At 42.8% G+C, this 20,402-nt stretch overlaps 1 protein-coding gene across 7 annotated transcripts in view; it reads left to right on the top strand.

The window, feature by feature from the left end:
• The window catches only part of SLC36A1 (solute carrier family 36 member 1), a 68,477-nt gene that overhangs the window by 15,766 nt on the left and 32,309 nt on the right, over nt 1–20,402 (top strand). For 4 of the 7 annotated variants that reach the window (XM_047850130.1, XM_047850093.1, XM_047850118.1 and 1 more), the window contains exon 2: nt 14,631–14,778. The exons of 1 other annotated variant lie outside the window; for it this stretch is intronic. In XM_047850130.1, the coding sequence (XP_047706086.1) occupies nt 14,631–14,778 (148 nt within the window). Of the gene's footprint in view, nt 1–4,821; nt 5,087–8,402; nt 8,426–14,630; nt 14,779–20,402 lie in introns of those variants that run through there. 2 more of the 7 variants (XM_047850113.1, XM_047850125.1) reach the window with 2 other exon arrangements.

Genomic DNA, 20,402 nt, shown 5'->3' with positions numbered 1-20,402 from the left:
CTATTTAAAAAGGCTTCAATCCCTCCTCTCTGCCTCTAGACTCCCTCTCCCACTTTCCTGATTTTCCTCCACAGCAGGTACACCCGCTGACATGACATGGATATTACTTATTTATTTTTGTTCTCTTCCCTCCCTAAAATGTTTCACAAGAGCGGGGATTTTTGTCTATTGTGTTCACTGTTTTAGGCCCAGTGCCTGGCACATATAATAAATATTCATTAATGAAAAAGAACCAATTTCTTTATTTTCATCTTCTTACTCTTCTATTTGATTCTTCATTTTTGTTATTACATTCTTAATTTCCAAGAGCTGTTTTTTTCCCCTAACAATATTTTTTAAAAGCAGTATTTTTGTTGTTGCTATTGTTATGTCATGGTGGCAACATCTTGTCTCTCTGAGGATATTTGTCTGCGTGTTTGTTTTTTGCATGGTCTCCTCCAAAAGGCTTCATGTTTGTGCATTTGGTTATTCTTTTGTCTTGGAGGTTTTCCCAGATGTCTTGTAATCTCTTTACAATTTTTAAATGAACCTTTAGGAGTACAATTTATATACAATCAAGTTAACGTATTTTAGGTTCCCTCCCCACCCCACCCCCCCACCCCCGCCCCCGGCCCATGTGGCTCAGTTGGTTAAATGTCTGACTTTGGCCCAGGTCATGATCTCACAGTTCGTGAGATCGAGCCCTGCATTTAATAAGTATTTAATTTAATAAGTAAAAAAATAAACCCACATAACCAGCATCCCAATCAATATACAGAATGTTAGCATTACTCCAGAAAGCTGTGTCCCTTTGCAGCCAATCCCCACATGTTTCTTTGACACATGTCAAGAAACCATTGTTCAGCTCTCTGTCACTAGATTTGGTTTTGCCCATTCTTTACATTTATATAAACCGAATCATATAGTATGCAGTTTTGTGTGTATGGCTTCTTCCACTTAGCCATAATGAGATGCATCCACATTTTTGCATGTATCAATAGCTCCTTTCTGCTCTGTATGCCACAATTTGTTTACCAATTCACTTATTGATAAGTGTGTGGGTTGTCACTGATTTAGCTTTATTAAGGTATCTGCTGTGAAAATTTGAATACAAGTCTGTGTGGACCACAGCCTGGACCCGGGTGAGGCAAGACAGGAAGCCTAGGTCACAAAATTTAAGGAGGCACCTGCTCTTGTGTTCATGTGAGTGCCAACCCTGCGCCTGTACAATCCTAAAAGTGAGTGCCTCTTTAAATGTCCCATCTGCGGCACCTTGCTTGCCTCCCCCTAGTCGAGGCCCTGGTGTGGATAAACACTTTTATTCTCCCTGGGTCAATACCTAGGAGTGGAATTGCTGGATCACAGGACATGTGTTTAACTTCATAAAAAACCATCAAAACAACTTTCCGAAGCGGTTGCATCACTGTCCACTCCCCCCAGCAGTGGATGAAACTTCCAGTTGCTTTACATCCTCAACAAGTGTATTTCCAGTTGTTTCTGTTTCATTGCCATAGACCAACTGCTTCCTGCAAATATGGCTCATCCCTGTGCTTCTTGCTGTTATCTTTATCTTCCTGGCTTCCCGGATCCAAACCAGATTCAGGAGAGCTTTTGTTGAGTCTTGCTGAACTGTTTCCACACCCATTGTTGCAAACAAAACAAATAGAGCCGAGCAGCTCTAAGTGAGCTCTTCCTTTTCAGGAAGAGCGTTTTCACTGTTGCATTCCTGAGATCTGTCCCCCCTGGGTCCCTTTGCTTCTCTTTGAATTTCTTTTCCATTTCCTTTATAGCTTCTGTCTGATCTCAGCGCTTTCGTTAGCCCTTACACATATTTCGGGATCTGTGGATTCTATCTTCTCCCTTTGCTGAAAATAGAGTTTTCAGAGTTTTTACGTTTTGCTTTTGCATAGTTTTCGAGGAGTAAAAGAGTCAAAGTGCTTTTTTATGTATACTTCCATATATTTTTTAAAATATTTTTTAAGTGTTTATTTATTTCCAAGAGAGAGAGTGAGAGAGAGCACAAGCAGGGGAGGGGCAGAGAGAGGGAGACACAGAATTTGAAACGGGCTCCAGTCTCTGAGCTGTCAGCACAGAGCCCGACACTGGGCTCAAACCCACAAACCGGGAGATCATGACCTGAGCCAGAATTGGATGCTTAAGCAACTGAGCCACCCAGGTGCCCCTATTTATGCATCCATATTGAACAGTGAATCTTCATTTATACTTCTGAGTAAACTCTGGAAGCAGAGGTGGGGATTTGTATAGTTGGGAAAAGTTCTCTGGGAATGACAAGGAGATGTAATTGTGTTAATTTCTTTTCTTTTTAATTTTTAATTTTTTAATGTTTATTTTTGAGAGAGAGAGAGAGAGAGAGAGAGAGAGAGAGTGCAAGTGGGGGAGGGGCAGAGAGAGAGAGGGAGACACAGAATCCAAAGCAGCTCCAGGCTCTGAGCTGTCAGCACAGAACCCAACGCGGGGCTTGAACTCATGAGCCATGAGATCATGACCTGAGCTAAGTCAGACGCTTAACCGACTGAGCCACCCAGGCGCCCCATAACTGTGTTAATTTCTAATTATGACTGCATAATGATAAGCTTGATAGAATCCTAACAGTATCTGAAAATGATGCAAAGGACTTTCTAATAAGAGTGTGGTGGCCAGATATAAGAAAGAATCCTTATTATAGTCAGCGCCTCCCAGGAGCCAATTGGGGAAGGCAAAGTCCCCCTTGCATCAGTAATTCCAACAGGGAGCTCTTTGGTTCTCTTAAGATCGGGCTTTCTTGACCATGACATCAGAAGGAGCCATAGAATCAATGAAATTCAAGACCTGGAGGTAACCTGGGCTCAGAAGCATTCCAAGCATAGTTTCTGGCACTGATCGGTCAATAAATTGCTGGGTTCTTCCAGGGATGAGATGAACTCACTGGCCTTGCTATTTTGAATTGAGCACGAACCTGCATTCTTTTCTCTTTCCCTGGTGAAATGAACCAACTGGGGTAGATATTTTAAAAAATATGGTGGGGTGAGGGGCACCTGGGTGGCTTAGTTGGTTAAGCATCCGACTTCAGCTCAGGTCATGATCTCATGGTTTGTGAGTTCAAGCCCCATGTCTGGCTGTGTGCTGACAGCTCAGAGCCTGGAGCCTGCTTCAGATTCTGTGTCTCCCTCTCTCTCTGGCCCTTCCCCACTTGTGCTCTGTCTCTTTCTGTCTCTCAAAAATAAATAAATGTAAAAAAAAAATAAATAAAAAATAAATAAATAAATAAATAAATAAAATATGGTGAGGTGCCTGGGTGGCTCAGTTGGTTAAGTGACTGACTCTTGCTTTTGGCTCAGGTCATGATCTCCTGGTTTGTGAGATCAAGTCCCATGTCAACACAAAGGCTTCTTGGGATTCTTTCTCTCTCCCTCTCTCTCTGCCCCTCCCTAGCTTGTGCATTCTTTCTCTCTCTCTCTCAAAATAAATAAATAAACATTAAAAATATATATATGGGTCATAGAACATACAAAGGCTTTAAATATATATATAAAGTAATATATGTTTATGAAATAATTGAGACAGTATATATAGATAGTTAAGAGTAAGAGTCTTAAGCAAAACAGTAAGTACTGTTATTCATGATTCTAGATTTTAACGCCACAAATCTGTATATGTCTCTCTGTATAAATATTTCTATAAATGCATAGTATAGTGTATGGAGAACAATACTCACATGCTGGCAACTGTAAGTCTTTGGAGGAAAAGCGTGAATTTGGGAGCAGGGAAATTTTCACTGTGTATATATCTATATATTGTCTAACATTTCTAATAATAACAATATATTAATATATAATTTCTACTATCTTAACAGTTTTATGGAGGTATAATTTACATAACAATAAACTGCACATATTTTTAAAAATTTATTTTTAAACTGCATGTATTGAATGTGTATAATTTGATAACTTAAAATCCATATTCACTTATGAAACCATCAGCACAATCAAGGTAGTGAAAATATTTGTCACCTTGAAAGTTTTCTTATGCCCCTTTATAATCTCTCCGGTCCTGACCTTCCCACCCACTCCAGGCAACCACTGACAGGTTTTCTGTCACTGGAGACTATTTAACATTTTCTAGAACATTAGGTAAATGGAATATTTTTTCTGACTTCTTTTACTCAGCAGAATTATTTTAAGATTTATCCATTTGTAGCTCTATCAAGAGTTTATTCCTTTGTGTGTGTGTGTGTGTGTGTGTGTGTGTGTGTGTGTGTGAATGGTTACATAATTTCAAATTAATTAATTAATTTGTTAGTTACATAATTTTTAAAGGAAACATTCAGGGAGAAGGAGGAAAGAGAAGGCTAGGTAACACATACACCTCAAACATACTGAGATGTTGCCATCCATTTAAAATTTTAAATATGTTAAAAAGTTAACGTTGCCTTACCTCACAGTCCCATTTCCAGGAGCAACCACAAATGAGTTTGTGCAAGCTTCGAAAAACAGGACAAGATGATTTTTAAAAAGATGTATTTTTTTAAATTATAAAAGCAACATACGCTCCCCGAAACGTGTTAAGGAAAGCACACCATGTGCAGAAATGAGCGCACGGCTCAGGGGACAGAGCTCTGGGGACTCGCCAGCCACGCTCCGAGCTCAAAGCCCCGCCCAGTTCTGCCGGGCCCGGGGCCCTGCCTGCGTGTCAGCAACAGGTCGCCAGGTGGTGCTGCGGAGCCGGGCTCCGGAGCTTCCCCGGTGGAGGGGAGCTGCCACGCGCTGGAACACGTGACCCGGGTCTCCGGCTGGGGAGCCGGGATCACGTGACGGGGCCCGGAAGCGGCTGCCCCGGCAGCAAAGGTGGGAGGGGGGGGATGGCTGGGGCTCCGAGCTGAGGCGGGAACGGGTGGGCTGAGCTGAAGCGGGAGCCAGATCCGGAACCGAGCCTGAGCCGGAGCCCGAGCGGTGCGTCCGCGCGCTGATGGGCCGGGGCTGACGGCGTGTCACCGCCTCCTGCAGGACCCACCTCGCCTTCCTCTGGGGCTCAGCGGATGCTCCGGGTCAGGCACCGATCGGCTTGGGGTGCAGGTCCGAATCTCCTCGGCTCCCCCGCCTCAGCCGCGGTAAGATGCGGGCACCCCTCCCAGGATGAGGCCAACTGGAGAATCCCTTTTCCCTCGCGCTCTATCCCTTGACCTCCCCCTGCCGTTTGACAGGTGGGGAAACTGAGGTGCCCAGATGAGAAAGGTCACCCTACCTACCAGCCAGGGCTTCTTCCACGCTTCCCAAGGGGGTCCTGTCGCCTGGGACAAGTGACCGGCCCTGTGGGAGCCCTGCTGGGGACTTGCTAATAGTGGGTCTTTGGGTCATAGAATACCAGAACTGGGATCCTGGGAAATCACTTGGTGCAACCCCATTCTAGAACAGTTGAAGAAATGGAGGATCTGGAAGGGGTCGGGGCTTGCCTAAGGTCACCCAGTGAGTTAGTGGCAGACCTGCGCCCCAACCTCCAGCGGCTGTTCGCCTTTCCCCACACTGCCTCCTGCGGAAAACTTGACATGCGGAAAGGCACCCTCTTCCTGTCCTCTTCTCTTCTAGCTCTGCCTTTTTAGCTCTACGGTCTCCATCTCCCGGATTGGCTTAGCTCTGGGTGTGGTTCCCTGTTTCAGTGTTCACGGTTTTTCTGCAGACTCATCATTCTGGAGGCTTTGCTTCTAACCGTCCTGCAATTTTGTGTAAATCATACTGAGATATGAAATAAGAATTGCAGAAGGTGGCTCGCAGCTGGGGCTGTGAAACGCCCTGGCCATTAACTCGAAGAATGCAAAGGCCTTGGCTTTATGTTTTCTGTAGCTTGTGTCATTTGGGGAATACTGGTTACTTGCATGCAGTCGTTTGAGGCTTGCTAAAATAACATAGCGGCATGGTGTAACGGAAAGAGCTGAGATTGGGGAATTGAGAGACTGTGTTCTAGCTCTGACACTTGCTTTGCAACCTTGGGTGACTCCCATCCTGGAGTGGGTGTAGGTTTCCCAGCCTGTACAGTGATGAAGTTGAATCCCTAAGGACCTCGTCTGCTCTGACATTCGGTGCATCGGGTCTGTTTGTTTTCTAATCAGAGAGGGTTTTCCCCTGTGTGTAGTACTACCACTGTGCAACAAAGATTAATCCAGTTGTCCAGGACGCGGTTCCCTACTTCAGTTATTTCTGGGTTGCCATGAAATCCTCCTCTTTCTTCTTATCTCTGTATTATGTCCAAGATAAATGCTGACCGCTGAAAGTCATTTTGACGGTCTTTAATCACTTTAAACATGATCAAGCCCCTCTTTGACTCTTTGTCAAGGGCCTAGTCTATAGTCGTTCACATGTGCACTTAGAGTATGTTTTCTTTAAAGATTTTTTTGTTGTCAAGAAGTAAAGGGGACACAAAAGACTGGATCTTTTGCTCTGAGTTTGAGACTGTGGGGTGGAGGCTGTATGAAGAAGAGGCTGCTGCGATGATGGTATTAAGTCTCTTTTCCTTTGTTTGCTGATGGTGCCATTTATAATCACCTGCCGTTGAGTCCTTATTTTCCCTTTAAACCGTGTAGCCGTTCATTCGGCGTCACCTCTGTGGCAGCGTGACGGGCTTGGAGCTGTCTTTGTCTATTCTAAAGGCAGATTCCATTTCTTCTGCGGTATTCCAGAGGTTATAACTAGGACCAGTGGATGCAAGTGCCGAAAGGGAAGTGGTTTTTGGGTGAGCAGAAGAACTTTCTAAGAATAAGTGCTCTTTCATGTGGCAACACAGAGCACGGAGCTCCCTGTCACTGGAGATAATTGTCCCTTGGCAATTACTTGTGGGAATGTCATGGATTAGATTATTGTATTGGGTAGAGCTTTGGGCTAGATAGAATGTTAGGTTTTCTTCCAACTCAGGGGTTCTGTGAAATTCTAGGACTGGACTTGTTAGCATGGAGAATGTGAAGTAGGGTGGGTAGGACAGATGGCCACTTTTGTGAACACGGTACTTTCCCCTTTGTCTCATCTCCTGTTAAGTACCCCTCCTGGTTTTTTAATTTTAATTTTAATTTTTATTATTCCTCCTCCTCCCTCCCCAGGGAGTGTCTCAATTCTTTAAATGCTTGATATCTCTCCCAAGGTCAGATTCTGAAGAGTCATTGTGCTGTTAATGATACATTTCTTTCTACCATGACCTGAAAGCAAGGTCCTAGAACTGGGCTGAGTAAATGGACTTTGGGTTCTACTTTTGCTGGCCTGGCTCTGATAACCCCTTCCAGAAGTGTGTGACTGGCTGACAACCACTAACACCTAGGATAGCTTTTCTCTTTGTCCCGTAGAGGAAACTCACACTGAGTCTTTTTGCCTCATCCGGGGCCGTGGAGGAATCCTGAGGCTCCTTCCTTAAGCCAGGCCTTACTGGGTCTAAGTACACAAAGCTAGCTGTTTTATGGGTGTGGGGTCCAGTGGATGGGACATTCTAAATGTACCAGAATAGAAACTACATGATATTGCATTTGGTGCCATCTCTTATCTCCCAAACATTTCTCTCGGAAGCCTTAACACCCAGGGCCAGTTCTCAATGACCCTCTCCAGTAGAAAATAACTCCACTGTGCCTCCCTATTCCGTGAAGTCAGAAATCTATCTGGGTTACTGGGATGCTCATGGCACATAGATCACCATTTCCAAAATGGGGGCTCATTCCAGGAGTGATGGAATGGAAAAGAACTGCAGAACCATGGGTGTGCATAGTGACCTTTCTGACTTCTTGTTCTTGAACTTCTCTGCGGTGATAATCACATCTAACTCTGAGCTTGTTGTGTCTTTTATTGTGCAGAATTCCCCATGCACACCTAATCCTGGCCCCAGTTTTGTTCCAGGGAAGATGGCAGGGAGGAGAGAGAATTTATGGTGTGATAGAAACACTGACTAAGAATCTGGAATGTTATATTCTAATCCCAAGTCTTTAACTAGCTGGGGCCTTGGTTTTCTCACCTTTGAATGAGAAGCTGGGGCTTTATCTTCTATAAGTCACGCCTGGTTCTGACGTTTAGTGGTTTTTATGACTGTGGGTAAAAAGTGAGTGTGTTTGTGTCTTTAGCCCCTCCTGGGCAGAGACTACTGAGGTCAGCAGCCCTCTCACCAGGCTCATTTAGGCAGGAGTCAAATTATGGAATGCACTTCTGTGGTAGGTTAGATGGAGTTTTATCTGATGCCCTTTAAAAACAGCAGATCACGTGGAAGTTAGAGATTTTCACTTTCCTCCTTGTAGATCACAGATAGCAACACAATCTGTGTCCTTGTTCATGACTTTGGAATCCCAGCAACAGAGAAAAGAAAACGCATCTAGAGAATTCGCTGTTTCTCTGGGTTCCAAAGTCTAACCCAATGTAATTGTTTAGGAATAATGGGTGGCAATTTTAGTCTGCAAATATCACCAATCCATGAACTCTGGTAGGAGGTGAGGCCTGGGGTACACCTATCATAATAAGATCATATGTATTTTTCTAGTGCTTAGTATGAATCCATCTGTAATCAGGATCATCTAGGAAGCTGGTTAAAAATAAACTGTTCATGTTGAATCAGACTGGGGTCAGAAATCTGTTTGGTTTTTTTAAGCAGTTTTATTGAGATATAATTCAAATGGCATGGGATATACTTCAGCCATTTAAAGTGTACAATTCACTGGCTTTTAGTGTATTCACAGAGATGTGCATAAAATCCATTTTAGAACATTTTCATCACTCCAAAAGAAACTCTGTCCCTTAGGTGTCACTGCTAATTCCTCTTAACTCCCTACCCTAAACCGTAGGCAACTAATAATCTATTCTCTGTTCTAGACTTTCATATGAACAAAATCATATAATATATGGTGCTCTGTGACTGACTTTTTTCAACTAGAATGTTTTCAGGGTTCACCCATGTTGTCACATGTATTTGTCAGTACTTAATTTATTTTTGTATTTCGTATTATGTCAGTATTTAATTTATTTTTATTGCTAAGTAGTATTGTATGGATACAGCACATTTCATTTATCCATTCATCAGGTTTATTTTCACATTTGGCTATTAGGAATAATGCTGGGATCACCATTTGTGTACAAGTTTTTCTGTGGACATACATTTTCATTTCAGGATATACCTAGGAGTAGAATTGCTGGGTCATTTAGCCTTTTGAGGAACCGTGCGACTTTTGTCCAAAGTAGCTACACCATGTCACATTCCCACCAACTGTGTTAGAGGATTCCAATTTCTCCACAGCTTCACCAGTATTTATTATTATCTGTCTTTGATTTTAGCCATCTTGGTGGGTGTGAAGTAGTATCTCATTGTGGTTTTTTATTTGCATTTACCTGGTGGCTAGTGATATTGAGTATCTTTTCAGATGGTATTGGCCATTTCCACCTCTTTGGCAAAATAGTTATTCAGATGCTTTGCCTATTTTTTAATTGTATTGTCTTTTTATTATTGAGTTGTAACAGTGTTTGTATTTTCTGGATTTAAGTCTCTGATCAGAAATATGATTTGCAGAAGTTTTCTCCCACCATGTGGCTTTTCACTTTCTTGATGGCGTCCTTTGAGGCACAAATGTTTTTTAATTTTGATAATGTCTAATTTACCAATTATTTTTTGCTTGTGATTTTGCTGTCATATGTAGAAACCACTACCTCATCTGAGGTCATGAAGATTTACACTTATGTTTTCTTCTAAGAGTTTTATAGTATTCACTCCTGTGTTTAGGTCTTTGATCCATTTTGAGTTAATTTGTACGTATGGTGTGAGGTAGAGTTCCAGTGTGGCTATCCAGTAGTCCCAGCATGATTTGTTGAAAAGATGATTCTTTCTCCATTGACTTATCTTGGCACCCTGTCAAAAATCAATTGACCATAGATGTGAGGGTTCCTTTCTGGACTCTCAGTTCTGTTCCATTGATCTGTATGTCTATCCTTATGCCAGTACCATATTGTCTTGATTACTGTAGCTTTGTACTGAGTTTTGAAATTGGGAAGTCCTCCAACTTTGTTCTTCTTTTTCAAAATTGTTTTGGCTAATCTGAGCCTTTTGGATTTCCATATGAATTTTAGAATCAGCTTGTCAATTTCTGCAGAAAGGCAACTAGGATTTTGATAGGGACTTCACTGAATCTGCAGATCAGTTTAGGAAATATTGCCATATTAACAACATTGAATCTTCTAAACCGTAAACATTGGGATGTTTTTTCAATTTTTTAGGCCTTTAACTTCTTTCAACAATATTTTATAGTTCTCATGTACAACCCTTATACCTACTTGGTTTAAATTCATTCCTAAGAATTTTATTCTTTTTGATGCTATTGTAAACGGAACTGTTTTCTCAACTTAATTTTCAGATTGTTCCTTGCAATTGCATAGAAATACAACTAGTGTTTGTATATTGACCTTGTATCCTGCAAATTTGCTGAACTTATTAATTGTCCTAGTTTTTAGTGGATAATTTTTATGTGTTTACAAGGCACCCATAAAGGTATTGTTCAGTTTTTGATAATGAAGCTAAATAAATAACACTTTAGTACTGTCTCTCCATCCCTTCATTCCTTTTTTTCCCTCCCCTACCTTCCCATAGGCCCCAAAGAAGAGCTATAAACATGTATAGGTGGACTCTCCTTCCTTTGTTGGAATTGGCCTTGTTTATTGTACTGAATTTGGAATAGAAACCAATCAGTAAACTCTTATTTGGTTATTTTGAGAACATTTTCATATTTTCAAAAGTGACTTACTATGAGGCCGATAGGTGGATGAAAGATGCTCAGTTTTTATTTTTCTGGAAATCAGAGAAATGTAAAATAAAACAAGTACAGGGGACCACCCATCCATTTAAAAGAACAAAAATGATAAAAGCCAACATTGGCAGAGTTATGAAGAGACAGTCATATTCCTAGTGACACTATAGGTTAGTTCAATCATTTGTATGGCAAGGACCATAAAAATGAGTGTATTCACCTAGTTTTACTCCAAAAGCGTATCTCCAAAATTAAAAAAAACTATGTGTATGAATTCCTATTAGATGTGATGTAAGAGATTTAAAAAAGAAAGAAAGCATAAGCTTCATATCCAACAGTTGGGAGCTAGCGAAGCAAATTATTATATCAGTATAATGATGGACTGTTATATTGCAACTACACATCATTAGTGTGTGTACTTTACGGATTCAGGGAATAGTAGATATGAAATAAGTGGGGGAAAACCTTCAAATAATGAGAACATTGCTAACTAAAAAATAGTTTATGTAAGGAAAAAAAAGTAAAATTTATTAAGATTATACAGATAGTTGATATTTCACTGCAATTTTGGTTGAATGTATATTTAAAGAAAAAAATTTTTTCCCACCGCACGTGTAGACTTTTCTTACTTTGTAGTGTTCACCCTTTTGGGTCTAAGTATCTAATGAAGATTTTGAGTTTGTGTTGATGGGCCACACATAATGTATAAACTCTCTTCTTTGTCCTCAAGAGCCTAAAATAAAGGACAAGCTTGTCTTGAATTCTCACATATTTTGCCCCTCATTTAAAAGTTAACAGGTGCTATTAAAATCTCCCACAGGGTAGAAATCTCAATTGCACAATAGACTTGGAAACCAGGTTTCATCAAAGGGAGCCCAGAGGCAGGGTGGCCTTGGAGGCTAGCACTCAGTGTGGACAGCTAGAGAGCAAGAGGAGGCTGCCTTGATGGCCAGAAAGAGCGATAGAAGGAACTCCGAGAAGTGATTGCCTGCACCCTCTAGAGCCCTTGGACCCCTCCTTCACCGCTCTGAGAAAGGTCTTCTGCTTGGACTTTCCCAGGGGTGGGGAACACATTGTCTCCCAGAGCAGTCTGTTCCATTGGACAACTCCTTCTGATAAAGGCTCTTCCTTATGTCTAGCCACAGGCCTGCCTCCCTCTACTTTCCAGCTCCTGACCCTCTTTCTGACTCATCTTTGAGGTCCCACAGGACAAGTGTTACCCATAGGACAGCTTTTGGAAGCAGTTTTTATACCTCCCAAGTTGCTAGTTCTCCAGGTTGAACTTTCTCATTGCTTCTAGTCGTTCCTCATTTAGGTGTTTTCCACTCCCTCCTCCTGTTGGTGGTGAGCCCTCACTATACTACAGTTTAGCATTGTTTATAGTGTACTTCCTGGAACAGAATATCGTGCGTGGCAAAAACAGTGCTGTCTACTACTGGGGGTTCTCTCTCATCCTAGTGCAACCTAGAATTAGCTTATTTGGCATCTGTTATTAAATCGTTGACTTCTGTTGAGCTGATCATCAGCTAAAACCCATAAATAGTGTTAATTTTTTCTTTTCAGCATGCATGCAGTGGCCAAGCCACATCTCCCACGTCCTGTGGTTGTTTCTCAGACTTCAGATCTATAGATTTCAGCTTCTTTTTTTGAGCAGTTTCTTACCAATATTGTGCTGTGGGTAACTTCAGTTTTTATATACAACATAAAGACACCTCTTTGCAGTATTTGAAATAAATTGAGCATCTGTGCCAAATAATCAATAGAGTAGTTTCCTGGTTGTTGGGGAGGAGTAGGGGGATTTGCCAGTCCCCGTATTCTGTCCCTTCTCCCTCAGTAATATGCATGAGTCACCTGGATGGCTCTATTCCTCAGACACTTGGTATGTTGGAAAAGAAATTCTCTTCTGTTTGCATAAATAATTAGTTGATTTTTGGAGTACTGGAGCTAGAGAGAAGCTGACAGATCTTTCAGTTCACTGCCCTCTACCCCTTTCTGCACATTTGGGATAAAAGAATTGTTCCAAGTTAGTAAGGAAACTGGCGAGAGAGGCAGGCTTAGAACCCAGGCCTTCTGCCATACATAGAACCTGACCTATTAGCTCTTGCCTAAATAGCAGCTTTCAACTGTCATGTTAAGATATTTTATAGATTTTCTCCCCCTGATCCTCTTATGAGTTTAATTGCCCTAGAACTAGAAGACTTCTTTGAATCCCTCTGGCTTGTGAGTAAATGATGCCCTCTTAGGTATTTAACAAAGTCGCCCTAGTGGTGAAGCTGGGCAGGATCCTCTGGGAGACTTCCACAGCCCTTACTGGCTTTCTGCCAGGCGCTTTCCTTGTGGGGTTATGTGGGTCCTCTCTCCATTACACTTGGGAGAAAATGAGATCACCCTGGATCTCTTAGGTGCCAGAGTAGGGCCAGTTTCCAAAGAGTCCCCTGGGACTTGACCTGTGGGAACACTCAGCACAGAGCTGTCCTCTGGCAGCTAGTGTTGGGGGCTAGGCAAGATGGTATCGTGATGCCCATCATTCCTGTCTCCTTACCAGGTATCTGAGACAGCACATCAGGCTCCGGGGCTTAGGCTGGGGAAGAGCCCACTCACAGGGAGGCAGGTATGCCAGTCTGCCAGTGTCAGAAGGATTTTTATTTGTAATCTTTAATGTACGTGTACCTTCCTTTCCTCACTCGATTGCAGATTCTTGGAGGGCAGGAAGTTGGCTTCCTTTCATTATAATATTCCCTCATTGCCAGTGGCAGTGCATTCAATAGATGTTTCCAGGTTCGGGCAGGGCAGCACAATATACGTTTCCTGCTTTGCTGCTACCTGGCTGTAGCAGACAGGTTCCTTCATCGTTCTGGGATTGATTCTGCATCTGTCAAATGCACAGTTTGTGGAGCGACCTCTGAGGGCTCTTTTAGTGTAGCGCTTAGGATTCTGGAGGCTTCCGGAACTGCCCAAATGTATCCTTCTGGTGTAGCTCAGAGGAGTCGTTGTTCTTCTCTTTTCTGTGGTAGCATTACTGAGAAAGTCCACCCTGGGGACGATACCCTCGCCATCTTTCCCCAACACACAACAGAAAGGGTTTTTTCATTCACCATCTTTAAAACGTTGGCAAATCCGTAACAATAAAAACAAGGGGAGTTGTGGAGGGGAGGTCTTGAGATGAGGGCCAATGGAGAGCCCTCTCATGCTCCTGCTCTTCCTCTGAGCTGCTTGCCTTTCAGGCTGGTTGCAAGAAAAGGGGATGGGGGTTGCCGGTGACCTCCAAAAAGTACAGGCCGGGCCAGAGGTCATGGTGGAGAGGGAGAGGAAGTCAGCTGTGGCTCTGGAACCTGGTGGGGAATCTGAGCAGGCTTGGATGATTGGGAGGGGGTTCCTTGAATGCAACAGAGTCCTTTTTCTAATGCACGCAGAAGAAAAATAAGATGCAGTGAGGGATACTCAGGTTCCCATCCTCTGAGAGCTTGCTCCTGGGGAAGATGGGCAGACATACCATATAACTGTTGTTCAAGGTTCAAAGAAATTAGCTCAAAGGAGGGGATAGTTACTCCCAACCTAAGGAACGGGGAAGGCTTCCTGGAAGCACCTGTCTGCATCTTACCCACCCATCCCGGGCAGTGCCTCACCTTTGCTCTGTCCAGGTATGCGGTGGCAAATTTAGAAATTTATGAGTGGGGCACTAACTGGAAAGGTTGGGAGACAGAAGCTGAGTGAGCTCAGCCCGCCCATGTGTACTTTGCACTTTTTCCATTTCCCTTGGTATCAGGCACTGTCACTGTACTTAATTCATAGTGCAGCTGTCACTGAGCTGTTGTGACCATGGCTGCTCCTGCCCCAGAGCCCACCACAGGCTTGGAGCTAAAGGCCCCGGCCTCTGGAGGTCTTAGCGCTGACCCTGTCCCTCCAGCTACCATGTCCACGCAGAGACTTCGGAACGAGGATTACAATGACTACAGCTCCACGGACGTGAGCCCAGAGGAGAGCCCATCCGAAGGCCTAAACAACTTCTCTTCCCCTGGCTCTTACCAGCGGTTTGGGGAAAGCAACAGCACAACGTAAGTTTCTTTACCCTCCTGGGTGGGATTCATGTTTCTACATTCTGTATTCATAATGTAGTCTCCCTTAGAGGTATTTTTGCTCCCCCATTTTTATCAGTTCCCCACTTTACAGATGGAAGGAAGATATAAAGAGACTGGGTGAGTAACAGTGCTGAGATTTGAGTTCCTTGCCAGCCACCTTCCCATCTGTTTTATATTCTTTGCTCCTTTCAGCTGCGTTGGTCCCCGAACGCTGGTGCTGAATGTAAGAGAAACTTCTAGAGAGAACGTTCTCTTAATTCAGAAGCACGGGTCATCTGTCTTAGAACCTCAAATACCTCTAGGCTCAATTGGAAGCTTCCTTTGCAGAGTCTTGCCCAGACTTCTGTCCCCATCATGAAACAGCCAGTTCATTTGGTTGAAGAAGTGGTAAGAGGGAGGAAGGAATAATTTCTCCTGCATTTAAAAAATTCAAGAGGTTGAGAAAAGGAGGTCTGCTTTGCATTGCCTAGGGAGGGCTTGAGTTTTATTCCTGGAAACTGAATCCCAAGGCTCATCTGAGTGCCCTCTCTGGGCCTCAGTTTCTCCAAATGTAAGAGAAAGTTGAGGACCCCACTGTGAAGGTATGCTGACTGTTTGGTACTTACCCACTTGAATTAGAAGGTTCAGAAGAGGGTTTTCTACCCCACTGAGTTTTCATACTCAGTCCTGAACCTCAAGTATGTTTTCTCCATCTTTTTTGACCCCTTCTGTTTATTCCTCAAGCTTAGCCGTTACCCTTTCTGTGTTCCTTTGTGGGTTGGGTGTGACTTAACTGAGGGATCCTTTATGTGCTAGACTTGTCCCATGTGACTGCCCAAGGAGGCTCTTGAAGCTTCTCTTGGAGGTCATTACTGGTGAAGCTCCCTTTGGCTGCAGGCTCTCCTGGGGCAGGGCATTTTCTCTTGGGATAGAACCAGAAGATATGGTCTGTCCACATTACCACTAGGTGATTTCTGCTCCTAAAGATTCAGTCTCTATAGCTTATGTCTCATGTGGCATGCTTTTGTAGATTCCCCCATTTCCTTGCAGTGCTAGCTGATGGGAAAGATTGTGCAGAGAACAACTGGCGGCAGTGAGGACCATCTTTGCCCTCTTTTCCCTAACCTATCCTCCCAGCTGGCCTCCCCCCAGGCAGAAGGAGCTCCAAATGCAGCCATTGACATGTGATAGCTTCCCTTCAGAAGTCATACGCGTTGTGCAATTGTTTTTCCAAGCTTCTCTCTCTATAGTTTCTCTTCTAGTTTTTGCTCTTGTTATCAGGCATCAGCTTGTCTGTGTAATGCTTGTCATATGGGGTCTAGATTTTCATTTTTAAAGGGACGTCCCTGAAGTTCAAAACCAACCACTAGCAACTTCAGGATGGTAGCTCACAAGTTTTGTGTGTATTGAAAGTTATGTGTGCCTGTTAGCTATTCTGAATATCTTTTTTTTTCACATTGCGTTATAACTAGTATCAACCCAAAACTATTTCTCCTTGCTTGTTAGAAATTGAGAAAATCAGGAGATCCCTTCCTTGGGCTTGTACTGGGATGTTTTCCTGGGTATACTTTGTTGTGAGGGCCTATCCTGCCCTGATACTGTGCTATAGGGTAGGTGACCAGGAATGCCCATCTGCAAGTGATGTCCAGTATCACAAGTGGTAGAGGGAAAAGTACTCCCTTGGGACTGGGAGGGTTGGTTGAGTAACCAGCTGGTTACTCAGGCTGGATCCACCTGAGCATTTAGGTGTAGAAAGCATGCCAGGTGTCATTAAGATATAAGCTGATTCAGGAGACCTCATTAGCTCAGGTGGATTTCTCACATATCAGGGTGTTAGAGACAAGCTCTTGAGCTGGAGTCCTTGTCTACTGTGCCTTGCCCCACCCTGTTATCTGCTTTGTCCAGGAGCAAAGAACATGGAACAAAGTACAAGGAACAAAATGCAAGGAATAAAGTACATGCTTGCATATACCTGGCTCTTCTAAGGGTTAAGGGCTCAAGAAAAATCCCTAATCAGGGGTGCAGATCGGAACCCCAGACACTTCCATAATGGTGTGTTTAGTGAGTTTATTTCCTAACACTTGGTCTTGCCAAGCCGTTGACTGCTTTGACAACAGCCTCATTTTACTCTGTTGGGCATTTTTCTTCTTGTTGCCCTGTTGAGTTACATTATACCAGCTGTTGGTTGAGCTTGGGTCCTTTTCCCCCAGGCCGGCAGGCTGAGAAACCAGTTGACTGCTCTAGGTTATCTAGAACAGCTGTTTGCAAAGTGTGACTCTCTGGGGTTCCCAAGACCATTTCAAGAAGGCTGTGAGACTGAAACTATTTTCATAATAATGCTAACATGTTATTTGCCTTTTCACTGTGTTGGCATTTACACTGATGGTTCAGCAGCGGGTAAAATTGCTGGTGCGTTAGCATAAATCAAGGCAATACTACCAACTTATGCCAGTCATCGTATTTTTCTCTGCCACACGTGTACAAAGAGTAAGCCAGTTTCACGTAAGCAGGTCCTTGGTGAAGCAGTGCAGGTTTAATAATCTGCGTGACAAAATGGGAAGTACGTGTGAAATACCACTGTTGCATACCAAAGTATGACACCTGTCTCAAGGACAAGGAGTGATTGAGTTACTGAACTCAACTACCTCTGAACTACAAGCTGTAGGTTATTCAGGCCTGAGGACTTGGCAGACATTTTCTTGAACATGAAAATAATGAGACCATAACCTCATGAAAAACAATGGTATTTGTGGTCCGCAATAAAATTTAAGTTTTCAAGCAAAACTAGAAAAAACCTGGTATCCAACACTGACCTTGACAGCTTCCCTCTACTTAAAGGCTAGTAGGGTGCCTGGGTGGCTCAGTTGGTTGAGCATCTGACTCTTGATTTCGGCTCAGTTGATGATCCCAGGGTCGTATGATTGATCCCCATGTGAGGCTCCATGCTGAGTATGGAGCCTGCTTAAGATTCTCTCTCCCCCTCTGCACCTCTCCCCAACTTGTGCTCGCTCTCTCCCTTAAAAAAAAAAAAAAAACTTCAGTGATATTAATAAATGTGAGTTTTTCTGATATTGTGTAGTGAAATGTGCCAGTGCTCGGAAGATCTGCGTAACTCAGGAAACCAGTATCTTCCAAATGGCCAGCCTGATATTAGAAAATTGCGCGTGGGTGAAAGATTCATGCAAACGGCAAGATCACCAGTAGATTTTTGATCTGATATGATATTGAAAAGGCCAGACTCCATGTTGTAACTAACTTCTAAGAAACAACTACATGTCAAGTATCAAAGGAAAACTACCATAATCGTCTAAAGAGATTACTAAAACACATTCCAACTGCATGTCTTTGTGAGGACAGATTTTCTTCGTGTACTTCAACCAAAACAACATATCACAACAGATTTAATGCAGAAGTAGATAGTGAAGCTATCAAGCAAGACATTAAAGAAGTTTGCAAAAAAACCTGTAAATTAGTACCAGTCTTCGTTTTGGAAAAGAGAATTACTTTTCATTAAAAAAAAAAAATCTGTTATTTATAGCGACGCCTGGGTGCCTTAGTTGGTTAAGTTGCTTTCAGCTCAGGTCATGATCTCATGGTCATGGGGCGGAGCCTCCAGTTGGGCTCCATGCTAAGCATAGAACCTGCTTGATTCTCTCCCTCCCTCTACCTCTGCCCTTCTGCTTGCACACACTCTTTCTCTCCCTCAAATAAAAAAAGAAAAGAAAAAAGAAATTTAAAAATCTGTTATTTATATTAACATATAATTTTATTTTTAAATTAACTTAATTTTAAGTAAATTAATTTACAATAGAATTTACTTATTTTATTAACATGTTATTTTAATTAATTAATCAATACATATTTTAAAATTTCCCAATTTTAATTTGTAATATATATCAGCAGACATAATCCATATAATCAAAAGCTATTTGGTATCCTTAATACTTTATAAGTATATATAGGGTTCCTGAGACCAAAAAGTGTAAGAACTGCTGATCTGGAACATAAACTGAACTACAGAGATTTGCAAGGTTTCCTCCCTGTACTCCCCATAGTTAAGACTTTGCAGTCCATGGAGTTGATTTTGTGATACTCATGGTTTTGGGTAATCTCAGCTTGGGGCCATTGATTAAAGAGAGTAATGTTGGCCAGTTGCTTAGAATCTTGGTGTTTCAGAGCTAAAGAGACCTTGGAAAGGATGCTGTCCTATCCAGTCCCCTTACTCTACAGCTGAGACTAAGGTCCAGACAAGGGAAGGGAATTGTATAGAGTTACTGGCAGAACCAGGGCTAATAGGGTCCTGGTCTCCCACAAAACCCAGCTCAGAGGCATTTTGGGGAGGCCTCTGGTAGGCAGGTGGGTTTGCTACAATGCTTACCTTTGCCTTGAGTGGATTAAACATTTGCTAAGGTAGACATTTGCTTCGCTTATCATCCTGCTTATAATCTTCTGGTCCCTGGCTGCTGATAATTAAGCAGTCACCCCTGTACTCGTGTGGTCCTTAGGCTGTTTCCTCAGGATAGTCCGGGAGAGTGCTCAGCCTCTTCTCATTTAGATTCAAAGACATTTTCTTGATCTTTCCTGAAAAACTTGGGGACAGTAGGCAGGTCGAGAGGTCTTCTTCCTAGAGGTAGAAGGAAAAAGGTTACCAAAAGTAAAATTCCATTCCAGAGAGTAGAGATAGGTCATATTTATTATGGTCTTTACGAGTGAACATATGTTATTTGCTTTTGGTTTCTTCTGAATTGCTGATTTGAAGAAATATATGGAAACATCATTTAGGAGGGATTTAAGGTATTTGTGCGGAAGAATTTCCAGACGGTGCCAGAGGCCAAATCCTGAGTGAGTCTATGTATTGGGGGCAAAGCGATGGCTATGTTTGACCTGTTTTGTATCCTTCTGGAGGTAGCGGGATAGAAAATATGGCAGATGAGGACATTCCTCTGCTATCAGTCCTTGAGGAAACACACTCCTCTGTGCTGATGCCCCCTGTCTCTCTCTAGCTTTGTATTTCCAGGCCTTTCTTCCCCAGGGGCACCCTTGCAAGCTCTGCCTGTCCTCCTGGACTCAGCTCAGATCTCCACCCTGGGACCCTCACCTGCCTCCCCCTCCCTGAACACTGTTTCCGGGCACATCTTAAGGCGTCTCTCTACCTGGGTGGTTATTAATGTATCTGCCTTATTTTTTCATTGAAACGTTATTAATTTCTAGAGACCGAGGTCCAGGTCCGTATCTGATTCATACTTCTTTCTACCACAGTATGAGCACAATGTTTTACACAGAACAGATGGTATTTGCTGGGTGAAAAAATGAATGAGGGTGCGGGATAGGCTTTACAATCACAGCGTGAGATGGACAGTCTATAATAGGTGAAGGGGAAATCTGTCCTCAAGGCAGAATGATGAACTAGGTGACGTTTGAAGAGGGCTTCTCCAATCCGACTTTTAATTTTATTATTTATTTATTTATTTTTGAAAATGCAGATTCTTTTATTTTATTTTAATTTTTTTATAATTTACATCCCAATTAGTTAGCATAGAGTGCAACAATGATTGCAGGAGTGGATTCCTTAGTGCCCCTTAACCCATTTAGCCCATCCCCCCTCCCACAGCCCCTCCAGT

This window comes from Prionailurus viverrinus, chromosome A1 (genome assembly GCF_022837055.1).
Source record: "Prionailurus viverrinus isolate Anna chromosome A1, UM_Priviv_1.0, whole genome shotgun sequence".
NCBI classification, from domain to species: Eukaryota; Metazoa; Chordata; class Mammalia; order Carnivora; family Felidae; genus Prionailurus; species Prionailurus viverrinus.
The sequence above is the reverse complement of the archived record's forward strand: the minus strand, read 5'-3'. Positions and strand labels throughout refer to the sequence as shown.